Here is a 21,823-nt window from a genome sequence, read left to right on the forward strand (position 1 = left end):
CAGCTAAGCCCTGATGAAGCCCCAGCAGGTCAGGCTGTGCTGAAGCAGGTTCCCCTGCGGGCAGGCCTGTGAAGAGCACATAAGCCTCTGGCGTATTTTACAATATCCTGTCCCTCCCGCTACTGGAGGCCTAAAGGCATTTAGGGCACTCTTCTCGGGTATTTCCTATGAGAGCCCAGCTGGGCTCCTGGAGGTCAAGTTCACAAGGCAAGGGGGCTCCATGTCTGATGTCTGAAGTCCTGTGCCGATGGTACCAGTGTGATGCGGGTGGCTGTGCAGGGTCCGCCTTGGCAGCCGTCCTCAGACAGTGTCCGTGCTCTCTTGTGTTGGTACTTGCATTCCTATTTTCAGGACACCTCGCTCTTGGATGGCCGGGTGACGCTTCTCCATGTTCCGGGAGGCACGGTGGTGTCGAGGCAGGGAGACCAGGTGAGCAAAAGGCCATGGTCGGAGGGAGTGGCCACCAGGGCTGCCCAGTGCTGTAGCCAGTGCTGGACAGGATGCAGGGTCTGTTGTCACTGTTCCTGAGGGCGCTCTTCCCCTGGGGCTTGTGGAGGTGTCTGCAGCCATGTTGTAAATCACTGAGCCCGCCCTGTTTGTGGGGGTGGGTGTGTGTGCACACTCACAGATGCACACGTGCTTGCATATGTGTGAGGGTCATTACTGAGCTCCTAGGTGCAGAGGACATGCTTTTGTTTTATCAATTCCTAAGTCCAAATACAGATGAAAAATACATTTTTCTAAATAAATGAACCTAATTTCTGATTCTGAAAGCCTTGTTGTGCTGGGCAGGCAGGGATCATCTCCATGGCATCTGCCCTCCTGGGAGCTCGTCTCTCTTGCTGCTGGGTGGTCTGGGTGTCCCTCTTTGTAGGAGTTGGGTCTTCTGTGGCCCCTGCACCAGCATGCTGGAAGGTGTTTTGCTTAGTGTGCTCTTAGAGCAGCTTTGGTGAAACAGGTGTTTTTTGCTGGGAGAGCAGACCGAGCATGGGCCCTCCACCCTTGTGCCCGTGTACCTGCTGGAGCGTCACTACACGGGCCCAGGTGACCACAGCCGGCTGAAGACCCAGGGGCAGGACTTGGGGGACAGAGCTCCTAGGCAGCACGAGCCTGTGCCCAGGAACAGTGACATGAGACAGCACAGGCAGAGGAGAAGCGTGCAGTTCCTGGGCCGCCCCCTGGCCCCGCCGCGCAGAGCCCCCATGGTGCTGCTGCGCTGACTGCCTGGACCCAGGGGTCTCCAGCCCATACCCCTTGTTTGGTTAGGACGTGAACATCCTCTTTGTGGTCTCGGGGCTGCTGCATGTGTACCAGCGGAAGATCGACAGTGAGGAGGACACCTGCCTATTCGTGGTGCGCCCCGGGGAGATGGTGGGCCAGCTGGCAGTGCTCACGGGAGAGCCCCTCATCTTCACCATCAAGGCCAACAGGGACTGCAGCTTTCTCTCCATCTCCAAGGCCCACTTCTACGAGTGAGTCCCCGCTGAGCCTCGACCTGCCACGTGAGGCCAGGCCGGCCTGGGTGGCTCCTGTGCGGGTGGCTGTTGTGGGGCCCACGTCAGGTACCTCTCGGGGCCCTGCCTCTAGCCCTACTCACACCCAAGGAGACAGGAGTTCCAGGGAGAAAGGTGAGGTCAGTGGGGTGAAGTAGCAGGAAGGGCTTGTTACCCTGTGGGGTGGCCACCATGCTCCCTGCCTCTGGAGGCCCAGAGAGCTTCGGGTCCTCTTCAGGAAGACAGTCCAGATCATCCATAAGCCTGGACCTAGACCCTTGTGCACCCCGTCCAGCCCCTCCAGGCCCAGAGGTGTCCTCAGCCTGCTGAGGGAGCCTGATCGTCACCCCTGTGTGTGTGTGTGTGTGTGTGTGTGTGTGTGTGTGTGTGTGTTGTGGGCTCACGGTGTGTGTCGTAGGCAGCTCCCGCCCTGCACGCATCGTCTGACTCATGTCCTGAGAGAGCTCATCTAACCCTGGGCCTTTATGTACTAAATTCACGGCTCCCACCAAACTCCCCTCCTGGCCCCTGTGTCGGCCTGATGTGCTGACCACCCCCTGCAGTGCCTCAGGGGCTTCCTCAATCATTGTCCGAAACCGAACTGCCGATTTCCCCCCAGTTTTCTCCTGCTCCCATTTTTCTCTTCTCTGTAACTTGTGACTCTATCTGCCGCTTGCTGGAGCAGAGTTTTGGAGTTGCCCCAGCCTGCCGCCCCTGAGCTAACCGTGCCCTTGCTGCTCCTTCTAGAAACCTTCACAGTATAGGGGACACCCTGCTGCTGCCCTCGTCCCCAGCAGCCGGTTCACACACGGCGACCAGGGAATTGGGTCTGTTGTGTTCCTGCCGGCCAGAGCCTGCCAATTACTCTGTCACGCCCAGAATCGACCCAGAGCGTTCCCAAGGTCCTGCATGGCCGCTGCCCTCTGACTTCTCAGCCTCACCCTCACTCTTGTGCCCCCACTCAGCCCTTTTTCCACACCCACTCTGGTCTTCATGGCACATTGCATCCCACTGCTGGGGTGAGACATCAAATGAGGCCTGTACTCGGAGCACATCTGTGGGGGCGATGGCAGCTGGCAGGGGCCTCCACAGACTCTCCCAAAGCTGCTGGCGGCTGCGGGGCGTGCGCAGACCACATCGGAGCAGGTGGCTGAGTGGTTGCTGAGCTCTGTCCTAGCCCTGGGCCTGTGTCCCTGTCACCTGCTACGTGGCATCACCATTTGATAAGTGTGGGTACAGGTCCCGCCAGCTCCAAGTGCTGTGGCCTGGAGGGAAGGGGGTAGCACCGGAAGGGTTGGCTGTAGGCCTTGCTGGAGCAGGAGTGACTCTGGGCGGGCTTGGCAGAATCATGCGGAAGCAGCCAACGGTGGTCCTGGGCGTGGCGCACACCGTCGTCAAGCGGGTGTCGTCCTTCGTGCGGCAGATCGACTTCGCGCTGGACTGGATGGAGGTGGAGGCCGGGCGCGCAGTGTACAGGTGGGGCCCGTAGGCATGCAGGTCTGTCACCTGCAGTGTCTCCACTGGGAAGACCAACTCCTCTGGCTCTGCTCCCTGAGGTCCCCACACCCATGTGCTTCCTGGCCCTCCTCCTACGGTGTGCGTGTGCACACACTCAGACACGCACACACACACACACTTTTTCATGGGCATCTTTCCCTATCAACGTATGCAAATGCAGGCTCTCCTTTAAGATGGCCCAGCAGATGGGAGGTTAGCACAGCCTGTGTGAAGGTGCTCGTGTGCTGAGCGTCTGGCCTCTTAGCTCCACGTCGCAGCAGCAGCTGTGTCCAGAGTTTCACACAGACACGGGCTGTTGCTATCTGGTTTTTATGGTATTGAAAATTAAAATCAACAACATTTAAAATACTTATGTATTTTTTGATGTATTTATTGAAGTTTATTTGAGAGGGAGAACGTGAGCGGGGAAGAGGCAGAGAGAGAGAGAAAGACAGAATCCCAAGCAGACTCCACGCCGTCAGCGCAGAGCCTGACACAGGGGCTCGAACTCGCCAACGGTACTGCCAGACCATGACCTGAGCCGAAATCAAGAGTCAGATGCTTAACCAACTGAGCTGCCCAAGCGCCCCGAATGATTATTTGCTTAAAAATCACAATAAGCCCTTTATATGTTAGCGTATGTATTTTTTGATGGAAAATAACGATTTTCCCAACCAAAAAAAATTTAGTGAGATTATATTTTTTTAATTAATTGGTTTATTTGCCACCTCAAATGGTACAGGGCTTCCCGACCTTGCCCCATCTGCTCCATCGGTCTCTGTCCCCGCAGGCAGGGAGACAGGTCAGACTGCACCTACATCGTCCTCAGTGGCCGGCTACGCTCTGTGATCCGCAAGGATGATGGCAAAAAGCGCCTGGCGGGGGAGTATGGCCGCGGAGACCTCATCGGTGTGGTAGGGCCAGATTCCCTGTCCCCACCAGGCCCTGCTCCAGGGTGACTCCTGGCTCCTTACCTGGGTGTGGGGAGGGGGCCCTCCAAGTGACCTCATGTGGGGCATGTCTTTCCTGGGGGCCGGCCTGCTCGCTCTCACCCAGGCTGCAGCACCAGGGCTTGGAACGGTCATCCCTGAAGGTCTCCAGAGAGGACAGCTGGCCGGGTGGAGCTGGGAGCCCCTCTGAGAACCTTGTGTAGGCTGAGGCCCTGCAGGATGCCCGGCCCCTTTGGCCTCAGGCAGGTTCCAGTACTGCTGGACGCTCACCCTGTCTCAGGCTGTCACTGACGCTCCTACAGCACTTCAGGGGTGGCTGGCCGAGCCCCTTTGCCTCCTGTTTCCCGCCTGTATGCCGCACTGCAGAAGGGCCACCACGTGCTCTGCCTGTGGTTGCGTTGAGAGTGTGGTTGGCTGGGCCACACAGGGCTGGAGGGCGTGAGCACCTCCCCAGCTTCTCTTCCTCAGGTGGAGACGCTCACCCACCAGGCCAGGGCGACCACAGTGCATGCCGTTCGGGACTCAGAGCTGGCCAAGCTCCCGGCGGGAGCCCTGACATCCATCAAGCGCAGGTACCCGCAGGTAAGCACTCCTGTTCCGGGCTGCCTTAGGAGAGCAGGACATCCAGACCATGAACTCGGGATTACTAGACACTGGGCTGCGTCCTTCTGTGTACCAGAGTGGGTACAGATCGAAGTGACCTGAAGCAGGCTCGTTGCCCATTTTCAAGGAGGTGTCAGTATGGACCAGCACGTGGGGATAAGGGCCTTGGGGCAGGTGGCTTGGATGTTGCCAGGAGGTGGGAGGGGTACACGGGAACTCAACGAGTGAAGCCACCTGGCGCCTCCCACAAGATGAGCCACGTCCCAGGTGATACTGAAAACCAGTGAGGGATCTCACGACAGGCAGGAACAGGCGTGATGCAAGTGTGGTTTTCGCGGTGGGGGCTTTCTTGCTGTGCTTCTTGGGAAAAGTGGACTCGGACTTTGGACAAGGCAGATTCAGGCTTGGGCGAGTGGCCATTGGTCCAGGCAGTGGACGGAGGGGAGTCTGTTCTGCTCCTGGGGCGGATGGAATGGCTGGTTTTCGTCTCCCTGCTTAGAAGCAGTAAGTGTGCGGCCTGGGAAATGGGAGGGCCTCGGACCCGGGGGTTTGGAGGAGGATCGGGAGCAGAGCCACTGCAGGAGGAAGAGGTGGCCTGTTCTTTCCTCATCAGCGCCGTGTGCGCGTTTCGTGCAGACATCTCTGCTCTGGAACAGAGCAAGTTTATTTTACAAAGTTATTTTCACTTTAGCACCAAAACTTGATAAAAATGCAGAAAACTTGCAGTCATTTCTCTTAGTGCTACAAATACTCTAAATGTGAGCAAATCACCTATAAAATATATGTATTTGATTAGGGCCTGTTTAAGGAATGTTGCCTAATGTTGAGAAACTATTAAAATGTAATTAATTATGGGAAAAAGTCAAAAGGAAGTCTTCCCCTTACGATTATATCAGGGCTTTTGACAAAATTCAGCCACGGGTAGTAAACCCTCTGAATAAAATGGAAGTGAAGAAACCTTTATTCCAGAACACCCAAGTCCAAAACAAGATAGGCCCCTCGTCACCTGACGGAAAAGGTTGAAAAAAAATGAAACAATTGGCCTAAGTTTGGGAAAGGAGTAAAAGTTGGATTTGCAGCAAACAGGTATCTTGTTTGTGGAAAAGTGGAGGGTTTACAAGGTGGGCTGGAGCATGTGAGTTGAGACCAGCACAGCCACATGAGGAACTGTGTGCATGTGTGGGGCCCACGCAGCCCAGGGCAGCCTCCTGGTTCCAGCAGCTGAGAGCACCTAGGACGTGGCCCTGCTGTGTCCTACGTGGGATAGGGTGAGTCTTTCCCAGTTGGAAACGAGGGAATGGATGTCTTTCTGTGAACAGTTTAGGGTGCCTTCCCTGGGGAAGCAGCCGGGGGCCACCTGCCCAGCAGGACCTTTTCCTGTGGGCACACAGAGCTGGCTGGGGGAGGCACTGCACCCCCTGGGCATGCCACTGTATATTCTGGCTCCGTTTAGATAGTTCGTAATCTTTTACTGTCATCTTTCATTTGGCTGTTCGTGTCCCAGATTTGGTCTCTGGGGACCCCTTAGTCCTGTTGTGCCATGTGCATTTCTGGCCCGGAGCCCTTGGTCACTCTGCTGGAGCTCCCAGGGTCTTCCCTTTCCGTGCCAGCCTCTCCCTCTCCAGCAGTGAGAACATCTGCTCCTGTCTTGAGCTGTTTGTTTGGGAGTGTGTGCAGCTCCTCCCTCGAGGACCCCCCACCACCGCAGAGCATTACCCCACACCAAGCCGCTGCCCACCCCCCCAGTTCTTCTACTTCCTCCTGCACCTGCCTGCGGCTGACGCCTGCATCTTCCCTCCCTCAGCACTTCTGCAAGCCCGTGATCTGTGGGAGGATCTGGGCCCAAGTCTGAGGGCCTTGATCTAAGCCCCAGGAGACCCCTGTGAATGGCAGAACAGTGGTGGTGGTGGCCAGGGCCAGTACGTGTGCCACCAGCGGCCACGCGATCACTGGGAGCAAGGGGGAACCAGCTGCTTCCTGTTCTGCAGGGCTGCTCCCTGGTGGGCCCATAGAAAGACCCTCTGCTCACACCCGCTCCCCTGGGGGCCCACAGACTTTACCCATGTGCAGCTCCCAGGAGCTCGTGGTGCGTCCCGATGCTTCTCCATCACACGCTGGCTGCTCCTGGGCTGACTACCACCGTGTGTGCTCTCCCATAGGCACTGGCCTGGCCTAGATCCCGGGCTTGCTTGCTTGGTGCCCTCCCAACACAGGGGACCGCTGGCCACTCGGCCCCGTGGGGCGGCTGCTGCCAGCACGCCAACCCACCACCACCGTCCTCTCTGCGTCTGTGCTTGGATTTTGTGTAAATGAAGTGTGTTCTGTCCGGCTTCTGTTGCCCGGTGTGGTGTCTGAGGTCTGTGTCCTGTTGACATGTACTTTTTGCTGCAAAGCAGTGTCCCACCCCGCGCCAGGGTGCACTCATCTGTCCTGTTGATGGATATTTGGTTGTTCCCAGCTTGAGGCTGTTCTGGAAATATTTTCATGGCACGTGTTTCGTTTCTCTTCGGAACCACTTGACACTGGCATTGCCGGGTCAGAGGGTAGACATATGTTGGATGTGGTTGCCCGTGTGGTTGTACCAGTTCATGGCCCCAGCAGCACGCAGCCTGTCACCAGGCGACAGCACTTGGTGGCTGCACTCGTTCGTTCCACAGGAAATGGCTCTCCTTGTGCTTAGAATTTCCCTGATGACCAGAGATGTTGAGCACCTTTTCGTATGTTCATGGGCTTATTTTGAACCTTTTTCACTTGCTGTAGAAATGATCACTTTTTAAATTAGCCTTAATGAAAATTATTATAAATTTGTAACTGTGATAATTATACCATGTGTATGTTTTTAAAGGCTCTTTTAGAGATACAGATTCAAATATTAATGGATAAAATGCTGTGTTTGGGATTGGCTTCAAACCTTTTAGGTGTGTGTGTGAACTGATTGTGGCTGGGTGATCGAGGGTGGGGTTCGCCCTTGTGTATCGTGAAATTTTCCACAATAATGTGTGGTTTTAAAATTAGCTCCAAGTAACAGTTTGTTGCTAGATTACTTATATACAAACCAGACTCCTTTTTAGTTTCTCTTTTGGACCACTGCTCAAACTGTTTTTTGTCTCACGCCTTAAAATGTGGACAGTTTCACTTGCCTCGTGCATGAGTCTTTGACTCCAGCATCGTGGGGGTGAGAGAGGTTCTCTGAGTTGGTTTTCCAGGGCTGTTGGTTACTGGAGCCTAAGGTCTCAGCCGGCTCCTTCCAGGGGCAGCCCCAGAGCTCAGGGCTGTAGATGGTCAGAAAGCAAACCAGAGGCTGAGGCCTGGAGAGGCAGAGGACAGCAGACAGGCAGCATCCAAGGGACCTCATCAGTGTCTTCAGCTTGCTTTCTGATATAATGTAGGTTTTACTGAAGCTGACAGCAGCTTCTCTTTACCCGGTGGCCCTGGACTGCATCTAGGAGCTACAGTGGTAGGCCGCCTGCATAGTGTAAACCCTAGCAATGAAAACATCTGACTTTATATGAAAGTATGTATGAGTAAATTGTAAATATCTTGGCATTCCAACCTTAAATACTTTGTCTATAACATTTAGCATTAATGTAGCCATGTAATACTTCCTGGATGTCATGTCATACTCATCCCGTGTCCTGCCCAGGTCTGGCCCGCTCAGGAGCACACAGTGAGCCCTTGGCTCTATGGAAGCCCTTCCTGGCCTGCCTGTGGAGGTGGCTGTGGCTTTCTCTGGTGCTCTCGTGCCCTGGAAGTAAAAGGAGACTCTGGGACAGGCTCCAGGTTACAGGGCATGTGCCCCTCACACCTGCTGCCTGCAGTGGACTCTACGAAGGCACCCTATAGAGTTGGGTCCTACCTGCAGGTGACCAGCCAGCCAACCACACTACCCATAGCCCACAGCCCGGAGGGGTTTACAGAAGTAGTGATTTTGAAAATGTGGATCCAAGGTGCTTCGCTTCTTGGTTTAAATGTGTGGTCTCCTTTCTTTCTCTGCCCCCAGGTTGTGACTCGGCTGATTCATCTCTTGGGTGAGAAGATTCTGGGCAGCCTCCAACAGGGAACTGCTTCTGGTATGTCCTTGGGCCTGGCTCCTGGGAGCCCTGCCTACCTCACTGGAGCCCTGCCTGGAGGGAGTGGGGGAAGCGAGGGGAGAAGGGGTGGCAGGAGGGGTGTGGTGGCCAGGGTGGGGCAGCTCTGAGCTGGTGGGGAAGGCTCTGGGGGTTGCTGATATGGGTACTGGCAGCAGGCAGCATGGTAGGGAAGCCCTGGGGCCTCCCCTGTTTTTTGGCCACTGGATGGCACGGATCTGAACCCAGCACTGGGGCAGGTGCTTGAGGGAGTCTGGCCTGTCTGAGCAGGTGAAACAATTCTCTGATGCTGGGACTTTTCCTGCCAGCTTATGTGTTCTGTTCTGGTTCTAATTCTGAGAATGTGCGCTTTTAAATACTTGCTAGATCCCCTGTCCTGTTCAACAGCAACTGGTTCCTCCTCACTATTTTGGGACCACCTGCTGCCCCCTTGGCCTGCAGCCCCTCTGCCAGAGCCCCCTCATCAGACCCCTGCGCCCACCTGGCCACCCCAGGGCCCTCTGCTCCTCAGCTCCCCTTTCCCACTTCGCTTGAATCCCCTGACTCACCCCACACCCCCCTAGCTCTGTCTCCTGTGCCAGGACTATGTCCTCCCCCCGCCCCCCACCCGGTGCAGTGACCTGGGCACAGTACTGCATCTTGTGGAAGGATGGAGGTGCACAAATGTGCTGGGGGGGACAGCAGAGCAGGGCGGGGCCACCCGAGTCCAGCACAGCTCATCTCCACCAACTGCATCTGCCAAGACCCTGTTTCCAGTGCGGTCCCACTGCACGGTCCAGGGTGGACACAGGAGGCGTGTGTCTGTCTGTCTCCCCTCCAAGCACCTGTACAGTTAGGTGGGAAGCAGGTTTCCTGTAGGAGGCACATAGTTGGGTTCTGTGTTTGTCACCCCTTCTGACAGCTTCTTTTTATTTGTGTATAGACCGTCTGCCTTTAATACATTTACTCACATTAGGGTTTATACCTGTCATTTTATTATTTGTTCTCTGCTCTCCCCTCTCATTGTCTTGTTACTTGGATGCCTCCTTCTGTCTTCTTTTGAGCTCCTTCAGCCGTTTTGAGTAATCCGTTCCTATTCATCGTCGTGGTTCTGGGGTGCGACCTCATACCACATCTTCAGCAGTTGCTGTGGGCTTGCGGTTCCCGCCCCTTCCCGTCCGGCCATCTAGTACCAACACGCTGTCGTCCCTGAGGGTGGGCTGCAGGGGCCTCACCTCCGCTCCGGTCCCATCATTCTCCCTTGTTCTGCACACGTTGAAGCCCCTCGCGCGGTGCTGTAATTTTGGCTTTCAGCCGTCAAACATGATCTTGAAGCTCGAGAGGAGAATCACCTAGAATATTTCCCACTCTGTCACTCTTCATCCTGGTGTCCCTTCCCTTCTGTCTGAAGAAGTGCCTTTCGTGATGGTCCTTTCAGGGCAGGTCTGCTGGCTGCGTACTCTCGCAGCTTCCCTTCGTCTTGAGACCCTCTTTCACCTTCATCCTGAAGGCTGGTTTGCTGGATGTGCCACCGTGCTGACGGCCCCTGGGGGCTGTGCCGTCCTCCGGCCGCCACGGCTTCTGCTGCGAAGCCCAGACGTGACTTGTTCCCACATCTCTACACCATCCTTTCTCTCTGGCTGTGTTCAAGCCTTTGTCTTTGTCCTTAATTTTTAGAAACCAAATGCTCATCTTCTTGAATCTACAGATTTATATCTTTTACCAGACTTGGAAGGTTTTCAGTCTTTATTTCTTCGAATGTTCTTTCAGCTCTTTACTCTTTCTGCTCTTCCGGAAATCCACAGACACAAATGCTAGACCTTCTGTTATTGTCCCAGAGGTCTCTTGGGCATGGTGGGTTTTTTTCCTTCTTCCAGTGTTCAGATTGAATAGTTTCTTGTGATCTTTCCTCAAGGTCATTGGCTCTTTCCTTTGTCTTCCTGATTCTTCTTTTAAGCCCATCCAGAGAGTTTTTTATTTCAGTCATTATATTTCTGCATCGGTGTTACTGGTCGTGATTGCTGTTTGTAGCTGGCTGTGATCACCGCTTTATCATCCTTGTCAAGTAATTCCAAATTCCATGACATGTTGTCACTTTTGTCTGTTGATGTTGCAGGTGAGATTTTCCTGGCTTTTGGTAAACCTGGTTATTTTGGATTATATCCTGTATTTTGGGCGTGATGTCATGACACGCTGGTTCTCATTTAAATCTTCTGTTATAACAGACTGTCGGCGTGCTTATGTTCGCAGAGCACGTCCTGGCCCTGACAGTTTGAATGTTAATTTAATTCTCCGGGCCTTTGCGCTGTTACTGCGGTCTGCCCTACTCGTGTGCTCCCCAGAGCCGCTGTGGAGGCAGGCTGGCTGCTGTTCTGTACTATATTCTGTTCTCAGAGCCTCTGCTCTGCGATTCTGGCTGGTTTTGTGCGTAGGCCACTTGGCGGTGAGCCCAGGACTTCACGCTAGCTTTAGAGATTTCCTTCTCCACCCCTCTTCTCTCTGTGATTTCCCCGCTCTGGTGGGCGTGCACCCCTACTTGCCAGTGCAGGGTGTGGAGAGTTGGAGGGCTCCAGCCCACTGTGTGTGTGGCCCCAGGCAGGTGTTTGCGTAGTGCCAGGGGCCCTGGGAAACATCCCTGGAGGCAGCACCTGGCTGGGAGGGATGGATGGACCCTGCCTGGCTGGGGAGGTGGGGAGCGGCAGGGACGCCACAGCTTTGGTGGCGCTGGTGAGGTGGTTCCCAGGGGTCCGGGACCCGGCCAGTGGGCTCTGCTCTCTGCACCCTTCTCAGCCTCCTTGTAACTGTTGGGGCAGGCAGGTGGGGCATCCTGCTCGTCTCCCTTTCAGCCGGAACCAGGACCTCCCGGTGCCTCAGGTAGAGGCAGAGAAGGCCACGCAAAGCTAGCGAGAGGGTCCCCTTTGGTTCTGCCTCAGACAGAGGATGCTGATGTCAGAGGTTGCTGGGAAAGACACAGAGGAGGGGGCTTCCCAGAGGAGAAGCTTCGGGGAAACTGGCACAAAGGGGCCTCTCTGCCACCCTGTGTGCAAACAGTGACCAGCTCGCAGCCCTTGTGTTTCCCTGCCCCAGATTAGCTCTGAGCCGCCCCCTCTCTCTGCTGTCCTACATCCCCTCGCTCTGGCTTCTGGGTCAGGCCGTGCCAGGACCCACACTCCACTGCTCAAGAACCACCACTCCTCACCCGGGGCAAGATGAGCAGAGTCAGAAATGGACTCTGTTTTGGAGGAGCTGGGCCCTCTGGTGAGGCCTGTGCAGACGCTTGGCTGTGCACGTCAGGGGTCGGGGCGTGGCAGGCAGCTGGCTGGGCAACAAGCAGTCGGGGAGCCAGCAAGAGAGCCCTCGGCGTGTCCGGTCTATGGGAGACCAGAGTCTGCCTGGGATGTGGCTGGCGGGAGGGAGAGGCTGCCCCCTTGGCTGCCTCCGTGAAAATAGGAGGTGCCGTTGGCCGTGTAGTGACTGTTGTTGGAAATAAACTTCCAGAGACCCTCTGACTAATGACCTTGTGGGTCAGCACATCTGCTGCCTCCTTCCCTGCCGCTGCGGGGGCCCCAGGGAGGCACGTCTGGAGGACAGAGAGTCCGTGGCCTCAGGGACCGGAAGTTCTACCTACACTGGCTTGTCCACCCCCTCCCCCTCCCCCACCCCTGCCCCCAGTCGATCTTACTGCAGGAGGTGGGCCTCACGTGGCAGAGCATTTTAACTCCGGGCCTCATGCTTTCTCCTGTGTGCTGTCTGTCTTCTCAGTCTCCCCTGAGGCTTGTGTGTGTGAAACGCAAGGTGCTCGCGGTGTGGTCTGGTACTCCAGCGGAGAGGTAGGGTGGTCCTCGGGTGGGCAGGAGAAGCTCGGACTGTGCGGGCCTGGAGCAAGTCCCGGTGCCTCTTCCTCTCTCCCAGGCCCCCGTGCCCTGGTGCCATCTAGAAACAATTAGGCACACCCGCAGACTGCCCGGGAGCCGCCCAGCCCCTCAGGCCTACTCACGACCCTGTGTTTTGCAGGTCACCAGTTTGGGCTACACACTGCAGGCAGCAAGTGGGACTCGGGGAACCCTGCCAGCAACCTCTCCACGGTGGCGGTCATGCCTGTGTCGGAGGATGTGCCCCTCACCGCCTTTGCCCTGGAGCTGAAGCACGCCCTCGGTGCCATCGGTGAGTCCTGCCCGAGGCTACCTGGGATCTGCTCAAGCCTTCCTCTACTTACTTCTTGGTCCTTCTGGTTCCTTCTGCAAGTGCAGTTAGTGTCGTCCTCACCGCTAAGCCTTGGGCGGGGTGTGCGGGGAGGGGGTGCTCGGGAGAGGACGAGAGCAGAAGAGCATCCACCAGGAGTTTTCTGAGGGTCTCGATGGCAGACAGTGTGTCACGGGAGCCTGTGTCACCCGCCCCTTGCAGCTGCTCCTCCAGCATGGTTGGGGGCTCCCTGTGCGGAGGGGACTCTGTGGCTGCAGGAGCTGGCTGACAGCGTGGAAAATGCCCTCAGTTGAGGTCAGGGAGCTTGGGGTAGTGTTTCCAGATTCCTGACGGCTGTTAAACTTTAGAATTCAAAAACAAGGAGTTGAAATTCCTGAGAACTCTTAGGAACTCCCCAAATCATAAAGTGTTATGTATTCTTAACACTTTATTTATAAGTTTTCATATAATTGTGAGTAACTATAGTAATAGTAAATCGATTTTCTGTGATATGGTAATGCTGAAAATTTCAGGGGTTGTCTTTATTTTTTTTAATTATTTTTTAATTTTAATTTTATTTTTGAAAACACAAGCGGGGATGGGCGGGGGCGCAGAGAGAGAGGGTGACAGAGGATCTGAGGTGGGTTCTGAGCTGTCACCACAGAGCCCGACACAGGGCTTGAAATCATGAACTGTGAGATCATGACCTGAGCTAAAGTCGGATGCTTAACCCACTGAGCCACCCAGGTGCCCCGGGGTTGTCTTTTAAAGAATGACATGAGAATAAATGCAGTGAGCATTAGATCACTGTCATGAAACAACGTGAGAAAGGTTCTTTACTTGATGTAGACATTTGATAATAGAAAGCATTAAATAAATACCAAATAAAAAAGATGACTAAAGTTGGAAGAATCTACTATAAGTACTTAAAACTTATTCTGAAGACAAAATTCTAAAATACAGAAGGCATTCATTGCCATGTCAGTCTTGATCTTTGTTTCGTAACAAATACTCCAGATGTGGGGAATCCCATTCATCTCCTGTTGGCGTTGCACACATTGTCCGGGGCACACAGAGCATCTCCAAGTTGTATAGCAGGGATGTCTTGCTTTCCTAAAAGCTTATTCCCTTTCTTAAAAACAGAAATAAAAACAAAAACAAAAACTTTATTTTGTAATAATTACAGATTCCGAGGAAGTTGCGGATAGTAGAGAGGACCACGTACCATTCCCCCAGGTTATGTAACTGTCGCACCCAGTCAGGATAAGGAGATAGACATTTGTGGGGTCTGTGGGCCTTCAGGTGTCACTGGTTGTGACATGTGTATGCATGGGTGCATGTGCTCTGTGCCACTGTGGCTCCCATGTGTTCCTGCTGCCACCTCCAGGTACAGACTGCTCCCGCCCCCTGCTGCCCCTCCAGGTACAGACACCCCCACACCCCTCCAGATAGACTCTCACCAACACCATCCCCTGCCCTTCCGGGTACAGACCCCCGCCCCTTGCCCCTCCACAGCTCTGCTCTGGCAGCTTCTGTTGTTTCATCATTCTGAGAGTATCATAAAAATGGAGTCCTACGCAGATGACCTTTGGATACTGGCTCTCTAGGCTCAGATGGTGCCACCTGTCAGTAGTTTGCTCCCTTTCACTGTGGAGAGATAGCCTGAATGTACTTGGTTGCTTCACCTGTTGGAGGATATTTGGGTTTCTTCTGGTTTGGGGGTTTTGTGAATAAAGCTCTGTGACCTTTTGTGTCAAGGATTTTGTATACTTGTGAGTTTCCATTTCTCCGGAAAGACGTCTCGGCATGTGCTGAGTGTGATAGATGTGTGTGCAGTCCTGAAGAGCTGCTGACCCTTCTAGAAGGCTGCTCTTCCTCGTCCTTGCCAGCCCTGGGAGCTGCCGTTGGTTTTTATTTCTGCTGCTCTGATGGGTGGGTAGTGAGAGCACATCACGGTTTCCATTTGGGTTCTCTAGTGGTTCATGACCCTCAGTGTCTCTTCCTATGCTTCCTTACCATGTGTGGGTCCTCTCTGCTCAAGTATCTGTTCATAACTTCTTATCTTTTGCTCCTTTTTGAGTGAGTTGTTTATTTTCTTACTGTTGAGTTTTGAGAATTCTTTTGAATGTTTATTTATTTTTGAGAGACAGAGACATAGTGTAAGCAGGGGAGGAGCAGAGAGAGAGGGAGACACAGAATCTGAAGCAGGATCCAGGCTCTGAGCTGTCAGCACAGAGCACGACACGGGGCTTGAACTGAGGAACCCTGAGATCATGACCTGAGCCCTAAGCAGGACGCTTAACCAACTGAGCCACCCAGGTGCCCTAAGTTTTGAGAATTCTTTATGTACTCCAGATATGGGTCCTTTGCTGGGTCTGGGGTTTGCAGATGCGCTGCTCCCTCCTCTGCTGCCTTCTCTGCTTTCACAGGCAGAACTGTTAATTTTGATGAAGTCCAGTTCATCAGTGTTTTTCTTTTATGGACTATGTTTTCAGTATCATTTCTAAAAATTCTGCACCTAGCCCTAGGGCCTAGATTCTCTCCTATGTCTTTTCAAAAGTCTTTTTTTTTTTTTAATTTTTTTTTAACGTTTATTTATTTTTTGAGACAGAGAGAGACAGAGCATGAACAGCGGAGGGGCAGAGAGAGAGGGAGACACAGAATCTGAAACAGGCTCCAGGCTCTGAGCTGTCAGCACAGAGCCCGACGCGGGGCTTGAACTCACGGACCGTGAGATCATGACCTGGGCTGAAGTCGGACGCATAACCGACCAAGCCACCCAGGCGCCCCTCAAAAGTCTTGAAGTTGGGGCACCTAGGTGGCTCAGTCAGTTAAGCATCGACTTGATCTCAGCTCGGGTCATGATATCATGGTCTGTGGGTTCGAGCCCCGTGTCTGGCTCTGTGCGGACAGCATGGAGCCTGCTTGGGATTCTGTCTCTCTGCTTCTATCCCCCTCGTGCTCTCTGTCTCTCTCTCTCTCTCTCTCTCTCAAAAATAAATAAATAAACTTAAAAAAAAAAACCAAAAGGCTTACAAAAGTTTTACGTTTAAATTTATGATCTGTTTTGGAGCTAATTTTTGTAAAAGGTGTGAAGTTTAAGTAGAGGTTTAATTTTTTGCTTATGGATATCCAGTTGCCCCACCATCATTTGTTGAAAAACTCCATTCTTCCATTGAGTGGTCTTGGCACCCTCCTGAAAATCATTTTATCCATGTGAGGGTTCGTTTCTGGGCCATTCTGTCTTCACGCCAGCACCGCGCTGTGTTGATTACGGTAGCTCTGTAGTAGGTTTTGAAGTCAGGAAGTGTGCTTTGTTCCTTTTTTATTTTTCCTTTGACAGAAAGAGAGGGCGTAAGTGAGTGAGGGGCAGAGAGAGAGAGAGAGTGCAAGTGAGTGAGGGGCAGAGAGACAGAGAAAGAGAGAAGTGGGGCTTGAACTCACTCGATGTGGGGCTCAAACTCAGGAACCGTGAAATCATGATCTGAGCGGAAGTCAGATGCTTAACACACCTGAGCCACGCAGGTGGCCTCCAGCTGTGTTCTTTTGCAGGGTTGTTTTGGCTGTTCAGGGTCCCTTGAGATCCGTAGGAGTTTCAGGACGCGCTTTTCTATTTCTGTGAGAAACTCGTTGGGATTCTGACAGGGATTGCGCTGGATCTGGGGTTCACTCTGGGCGGTACTGGCATTGTGATAATATTCACTCGTCCAACCCATGAACAGGACATGTTCCCATGTTCGTAAGTCAATTCTTTAATCTCTTTCAGCAATGTTTTGTGGTTTTCAGTGTACAAGTTTATTCCTAATATTTTACTTAAAAAAATTTTTTTTAACATTTATTTAATTTTGAGAGACAGAATATAAATGGGGGACAGGGCAGAGAGAGAGGGACACACAGAATCCAAGGCAGGCTCCAGGCTCTGAGCTGTCAGCACAGAGCCCAATGTGGGGCTCGAACTCATGAACTGTGAAAGCATGACCTGAGCCGAAGTTGGACGCTTAACCAACTGAGCCACCCAGGTGCCCAGCGTTTTACTCTTTTTGATCCTGTTGTAAATGGAATTGTTTTCTTAACCTCTTCCTTAACCTCTGTCACTGTATAGGAAGAGAACTGGCTTTTGTGTGTTGTTTTTGTGTCCTGCTGCTTCTCTTATTAGTTGTAACGGTTTTGGGTGGGCTTTTTAGGATGTTCTACATATAAGATCATGTTGTTTCTGAGCTAAGATAACGTTACCTGTTCTTTTCCAATTTTGATGTCTTTTGTATCTTTCTTTTCACCTAACTGCTCTGGCTGGGACTTCCAGCACAACGTTGAGTAGAAGTGGTGAGAGCGGTCTCCCTTTCTTGTTCCTGGTCTTAGGGGAAAGCTTTCTCATGCCACTGGTGTGATGTCAGCTCAGGTTTGTATGTATGGCCTTTAATATACTGAGGAAGTTTCTTTCCATTAATAGTTGTTTTTTTATTTTTTTAAGATTTTACTTTTGAGTAATCTCTACACCCAACGTGGGGCTTGAACACACAACCTGGAGATCAAGAGTCGCACGTTCCACCAACCAAGCCAGCTGGGAGCCCCTGCTTCTTTTTATTTCTGTAAAATCAGTAATGTCCCCCTGCTGTCATTTCTGATTTTAGTGATTTGAGTCTTCTCTTTTTTTCCCTTTATTCATCTAGCTAAAGGTTTGTCAGTTTTGTTGATTCTCTCATAAAAAGACTTCTGGTTGCATTGATTTTCTCTGTTGTGTTTCTATTCTTTTTATTTATCTCTGTTCTAATCTCTTATTTCATTCCTCTGTCTGCTCTGGGTTTAGTTGGTACTCTCCCACGGTATAATGTTAGGTCCTTGATCTGTGCATTTGTACATTTATAGCTTTGGGTCCCCTCTTCTTTCCTGGTGAGCTGCCCCTGGAGTTTGGAATGTTGTGTTTGTGTTTTCACTGGTCCCAGGGTATTTTTCTAATCTCTTCTGCAGTTTCTTCTTGGACCTGTGGGTAGTTCAGAACTGTTTTCTAATCTCCACGTATTTGTGAATCTTCTGGTTCTCCTGTTACTAATTTCTAGTTTCATACCATTGTGACTAGAAAAGATACTTGTAGGATTCAGTCTTAAAGTTTATTAAGACTTGTTTTGTGGCCTCACATACAGTGTGTCCTAGAGAATGTTGTGGAGTTTTTTGTTGTATTGTTGTTTAAGTAAGCTCCATGCTCGTTGTGGGGACCGAACTCACAACCTTGAGATCAAGAGTCGCACACTCCACCGACTGGGCCAGCCAGGCGCTCGTGGATAAAGTCCTGGAGAATGTTCTGGGAAGGTGTGTGGTCTGTTCTTCTGGGTGGTTAGTCTTGCCTCTGTGCCCTTTGGTGAGTGTGCAGTGGTGTCTCGTTACGGCTTTAATTTGTATTTCCCACTGACTGAGAAGTTTGTTTATTGGCCATGGAGACACCCTCTTCTGTAAGTGCCTATCAAGTCACCCGGTATCTTTATTGGGTTGCCATCTTTTCCTTGTTGATGGGTATTTTTGTGTGTAATCTCAGTACAGTTCCTTTTTTGGATGCTAATATTGCAGGTATCTTTTCCCGTCTGTGGCTTGCTTTTTTATTCGTTTAATGATGTCTTTTGACAAACAGAAGTTCTTAATTCTAATGCAGACCAATTTACCACATTTTTTTCTTAAAAAAATTTTTTTTCAATGTTTATTTATTTGTGAGAGAGAGAGAGACAGAGACAGAGTGTGAGCAGGGGAGGGGCAGAGAGAGAGAGAGACAGAGAATCCGAAGCAGGCTCCAGGCTCCCAGCTGTCAGCCCAGAGCCCTAAGCAGGTTTGAACCCACGAGCTGTGAGATCATGACCTGAGCCAAAGTTGGACGCTTAACCGACTGAGCCACCCAGGCGCCCCCAAATTTTCTTTTTTTTAATTTTTTATTTAATTTATTTTTGTAATTTACATCCAAGTTAGTTAAATAGTGCAACAGTGATTTCAGGAGTAGATTCCTTAATGCCCCTTACCCATTTAGCCCATCCCCCCCCCCACAACCCCTCCAGTAACCCTCTGTTTGTTCTCTCTATTTAAGAGTCTCTTATGTTTTGTCCCCCTCCCTGTTTATTATTTTTGCTTCCCTTCCCTTATGTTCATCTGTTTTGTATCTTAAAGTTCTCATACGAGTGAAGTCATATGATATTTGTCTTTCTCTAACTGACTAATTTTGCTTAGCATAATACTCTCTAGTTCCATCCATGTAGTTGCGAATGGCAGGATTTCATTCTTTTTGATTGCCGAGTGATACTCCATTGTATCTATATACCACATCTTCTTTATCCATTCATCCATTGATGGACATGTGGGCTCTTTCCAGACTTTGGCTATTGTCGATAGCGCTGCTATAAACATGGGGGTGCATGTGCCCCTTCGAAACAGCACACCTGTATCCCTTGGATAAATACCTAGTAAGGCAGTTTCTGGGTCATAGGGTAGTTCTATTTTTAGTTTTTTGAGGAATTCCAGACTGTTTTCCAGAGTGGCTGCACCAGCTTGCGTTGCCACCAACAGTGCAAAAGAGAGCCTCTTTCTCCGCATCCTCGCCAACATCTGTTGTTGCCTGAGTTGTTAATGTGAGCCATTCTGACAGGTGTGAGGTGGTATCTCCTTGTGGTTTTGATGTGTATTTCCCTGATGATGAGTGATGTCGAGCATTTTTTCATGTGTCGGTTGACCATCTGGATGTCTTCTTTGGAGAAGTAACTATTCATGTCTTTTGCCCATTTCTTCACTGGATTATTTGTTTTTTGGGTGTTGAGTTTGATAAGTTCTTTACGGATTTTGGATACTAACCCTTTATCTGATATATCATTTACAAATATCTTCTCCCATTCCGTCGGTTGCCTTTTAGTTTTGCTGATTGTTTCCTTCGCCCAAATTTTTTTCTTATATTGTTACTGTTTTTTGTGTTTTACCGAAGGAATTTCATCCTGCCCCCAAATCATGAAGATGTTCTTCTAAACGCTTCACGGCTTTACCTTTCCTTTTCAGTTCACAATCCATTTAGGGTTGCTTTGGGTTATAATACAAGATAGAAGTCAAGATTCACTTTGTCTTCAGCGACCCAGAACCCTCCTTTAGAGAGACTGAACTTGGCCCGTTGCTGTGCTGACACCTTTGCCAAAAGTCAGGTGCCCAGGCTTGTGTAGGCTGCCTTCTCTTCTGGAGGAAGATTCTAGGCTGATGGCCATTTTCTTCTAGCACTTGGAGGTTTTCATTTCCTCAGCTTCCAGTGTTTGGGAAGAAGGCTGTCCAGCAGCCAGGCCAGCAGTGACTGTCCAGGCCAGAGGGGGAGCAGCAGTCTGGCTGGATGCCCACTTCAGCTGTGCCCCACAGAGCCACAGACGCAAGTGCAGATGAACCACCCTGTTTCCCCTCCCTTCCCTGGACCTGCCCACTGCCTGGCCATAAGCAGACCCCTCCCAGGGACAGGGTCGGTCACCACACTCCTGACTGGCCGTAGCCGTAGCCTGTGCTGTGGGAGGCCAGGGTCTCCTCAGAGCCCCCTGAGTCCAGGCAGGGGTGTCTACAAGGAGACATGCACTAGTGGGCAGGCAGAGCCCAGCCTGGGGTCCCTGGAGGGCCTCAGGGCTGGGCTCTTCAGTGTTGCTGCAGCCAGACACAGCCTGCGCGTCACCTCACGTCCTGCCTGTCCAGGAGGTGGTCAAGACGTGTCGCTGCAGCGCGCACAGCAGGGCCCACCCTTGCAGGCACGTGATGCAGCCCAGCCCCAAGAGGTCTCCCCTCCTCCATCCGGCCCGTGCAGGTGACCAACTAGAGCTGGTAGCAGGAGTGCAGGCCCCCAACCTGACCCGCTCCCTCACCCCAAGCCCCTGAGAGGAGGAGCTTCCCTACACCAGCAAGTTTCTGTCACTTAAGTCCGAGCTGTCCATGCGTGCCCATGGCTCATACCAGATAGCCGTATCTCAGTAGGGACACCATCATCGTAGGACACACCCCCCTATTTTGGGTGCCTCTAGGAGAGCAGATGCTGCCGGTTAAAATACGATGCGGTGATTTCTTAGCTCTCACCTTTAACTGCTCTTGGAGAGCTCTGTACAAGCACAGGAATGAGAAGAAAGCCCTCAGGACTCCTGGGTCTTCTCCATCCCTGGGTTGTGGGTGCTCATCTGCGGCCCCCAGTGCATGTGAGCCCCTGGTGACCTTTCTGCGGACCCTGATGCTGGCCCTCCTGGTTGGGTGGGCCCTGACACCTGTGTCCACGTAGACATCGTAGATGAAAGATGCCTGCTGATTTCAGAGACAACAAAATGTGAAAAGAAGCATCTCCACATGCGTGAATACACCACCACACCATATTGGAATCCAGCCAACCTCACTCATGTGGATTTGGGGAATTATATTATCTTGCATTTTACAAACTGTGCTTCCCCTGCCCCCAACACTCACACACACACACAAACACAAACACACACACACACACACACACACACACACACACACACACACACACAGTATCAGTGTTGCAGAGATATGTCAGTGTTGCAGAGTGAGGTTCAGAGAGCCCCCCGCTGCCACCTGCTGAGCTCTTGAGCTGGCACAGCCCTCCGAGCTCCTCTGCTCAGCACCTACTCCTACACCGGGTGATCTCAGCCGTCCAGAAGGTCTCCTCTGTGCACAGAGAGAAGTGTCGCCCAGATACAGGCACTTCCTCTTTGAAAGAAGAAAGGCTTCTCATTGTTCTCAAGAAGACCGGACCTCTAGGGAGGGAGTGGGTGCTCTCATCTGTGGGGAGGTGGGCTGCCAGGACAGCTTTCTGTAATTCATGTGTGTGTTTTCAGGCCCTGTCCTACTGCTGACCAGTGACAACATCAAACAGCGCCTTGGCTCTGCTGCTCTGGACAGGTATACCAGCCTCTGTGTGGACAACAGTCTGGCCGACCCTAGCTTCTTGCTCGCAGCAGGTCCAAATACAGCCTGGCATCTGCATCCCCCACGTCCCCTGGTGTTTGTGTCCCTCGCGTCTGCAACCCCTGCA

The 21,823-nt window shown here is 52.1% G+C and overlaps 1 protein-coding gene across 11 annotated transcripts in view; it reads left to right on the plus strand.

The window, feature by feature from the left end:
- Nucleotides 1-21,823, plus strand: part of PNPLA7 (patatin like phospholipase domain containing 7) — a 64,733-nt gene that overhangs the window by 27,238 nt on the left and 15,672 nt on the right. For all 11 annotated transcript variants that reach the window (XM_045043395.1, XM_045043394.1, XM_045043390.1 and 8 more), the window contains 8 exons: nucleotides 352-429; nucleotides 1,267-1,472; nucleotides 2,838-2,969; nucleotides 3,781-3,904; nucleotides 4,409-4,522; nucleotides 8,544-8,613; nucleotides 12,625-12,774; nucleotides 21,627-21,690. In XM_045043395.1, coding sequence (XP_044899330.1) covers nucleotides 352-429; nucleotides 1,267-1,472; nucleotides 2,838-2,969; nucleotides 3,781-3,904; nucleotides 4,409-4,522; nucleotides 8,544-8,613; nucleotides 12,625-12,774; nucleotides 21,627-21,690 — 938 coding nt within the window. The remainder of the gene's footprint in view (nucleotides 1-351; nucleotides 430-1,266; nucleotides 1,473-2,837; nucleotides 2,970-3,780; nucleotides 3,905-4,408; nucleotides 4,523-8,543; nucleotides 8,614-12,624; nucleotides 12,775-21,626; nucleotides 21,691-21,823) is intronic.

The sequence above is a fragment of the Felis catus genome, chromosome D4 (genome assembly GCF_018350175.1).
Source record: "Felis catus isolate Fca126 chromosome D4, F.catus_Fca126_mat1.0, whole genome shotgun sequence".
NCBI classification, from domain to species: domain Eukaryota; kingdom Metazoa; phylum Chordata; class Mammalia; order Carnivora; family Felidae; genus Felis; species Felis catus.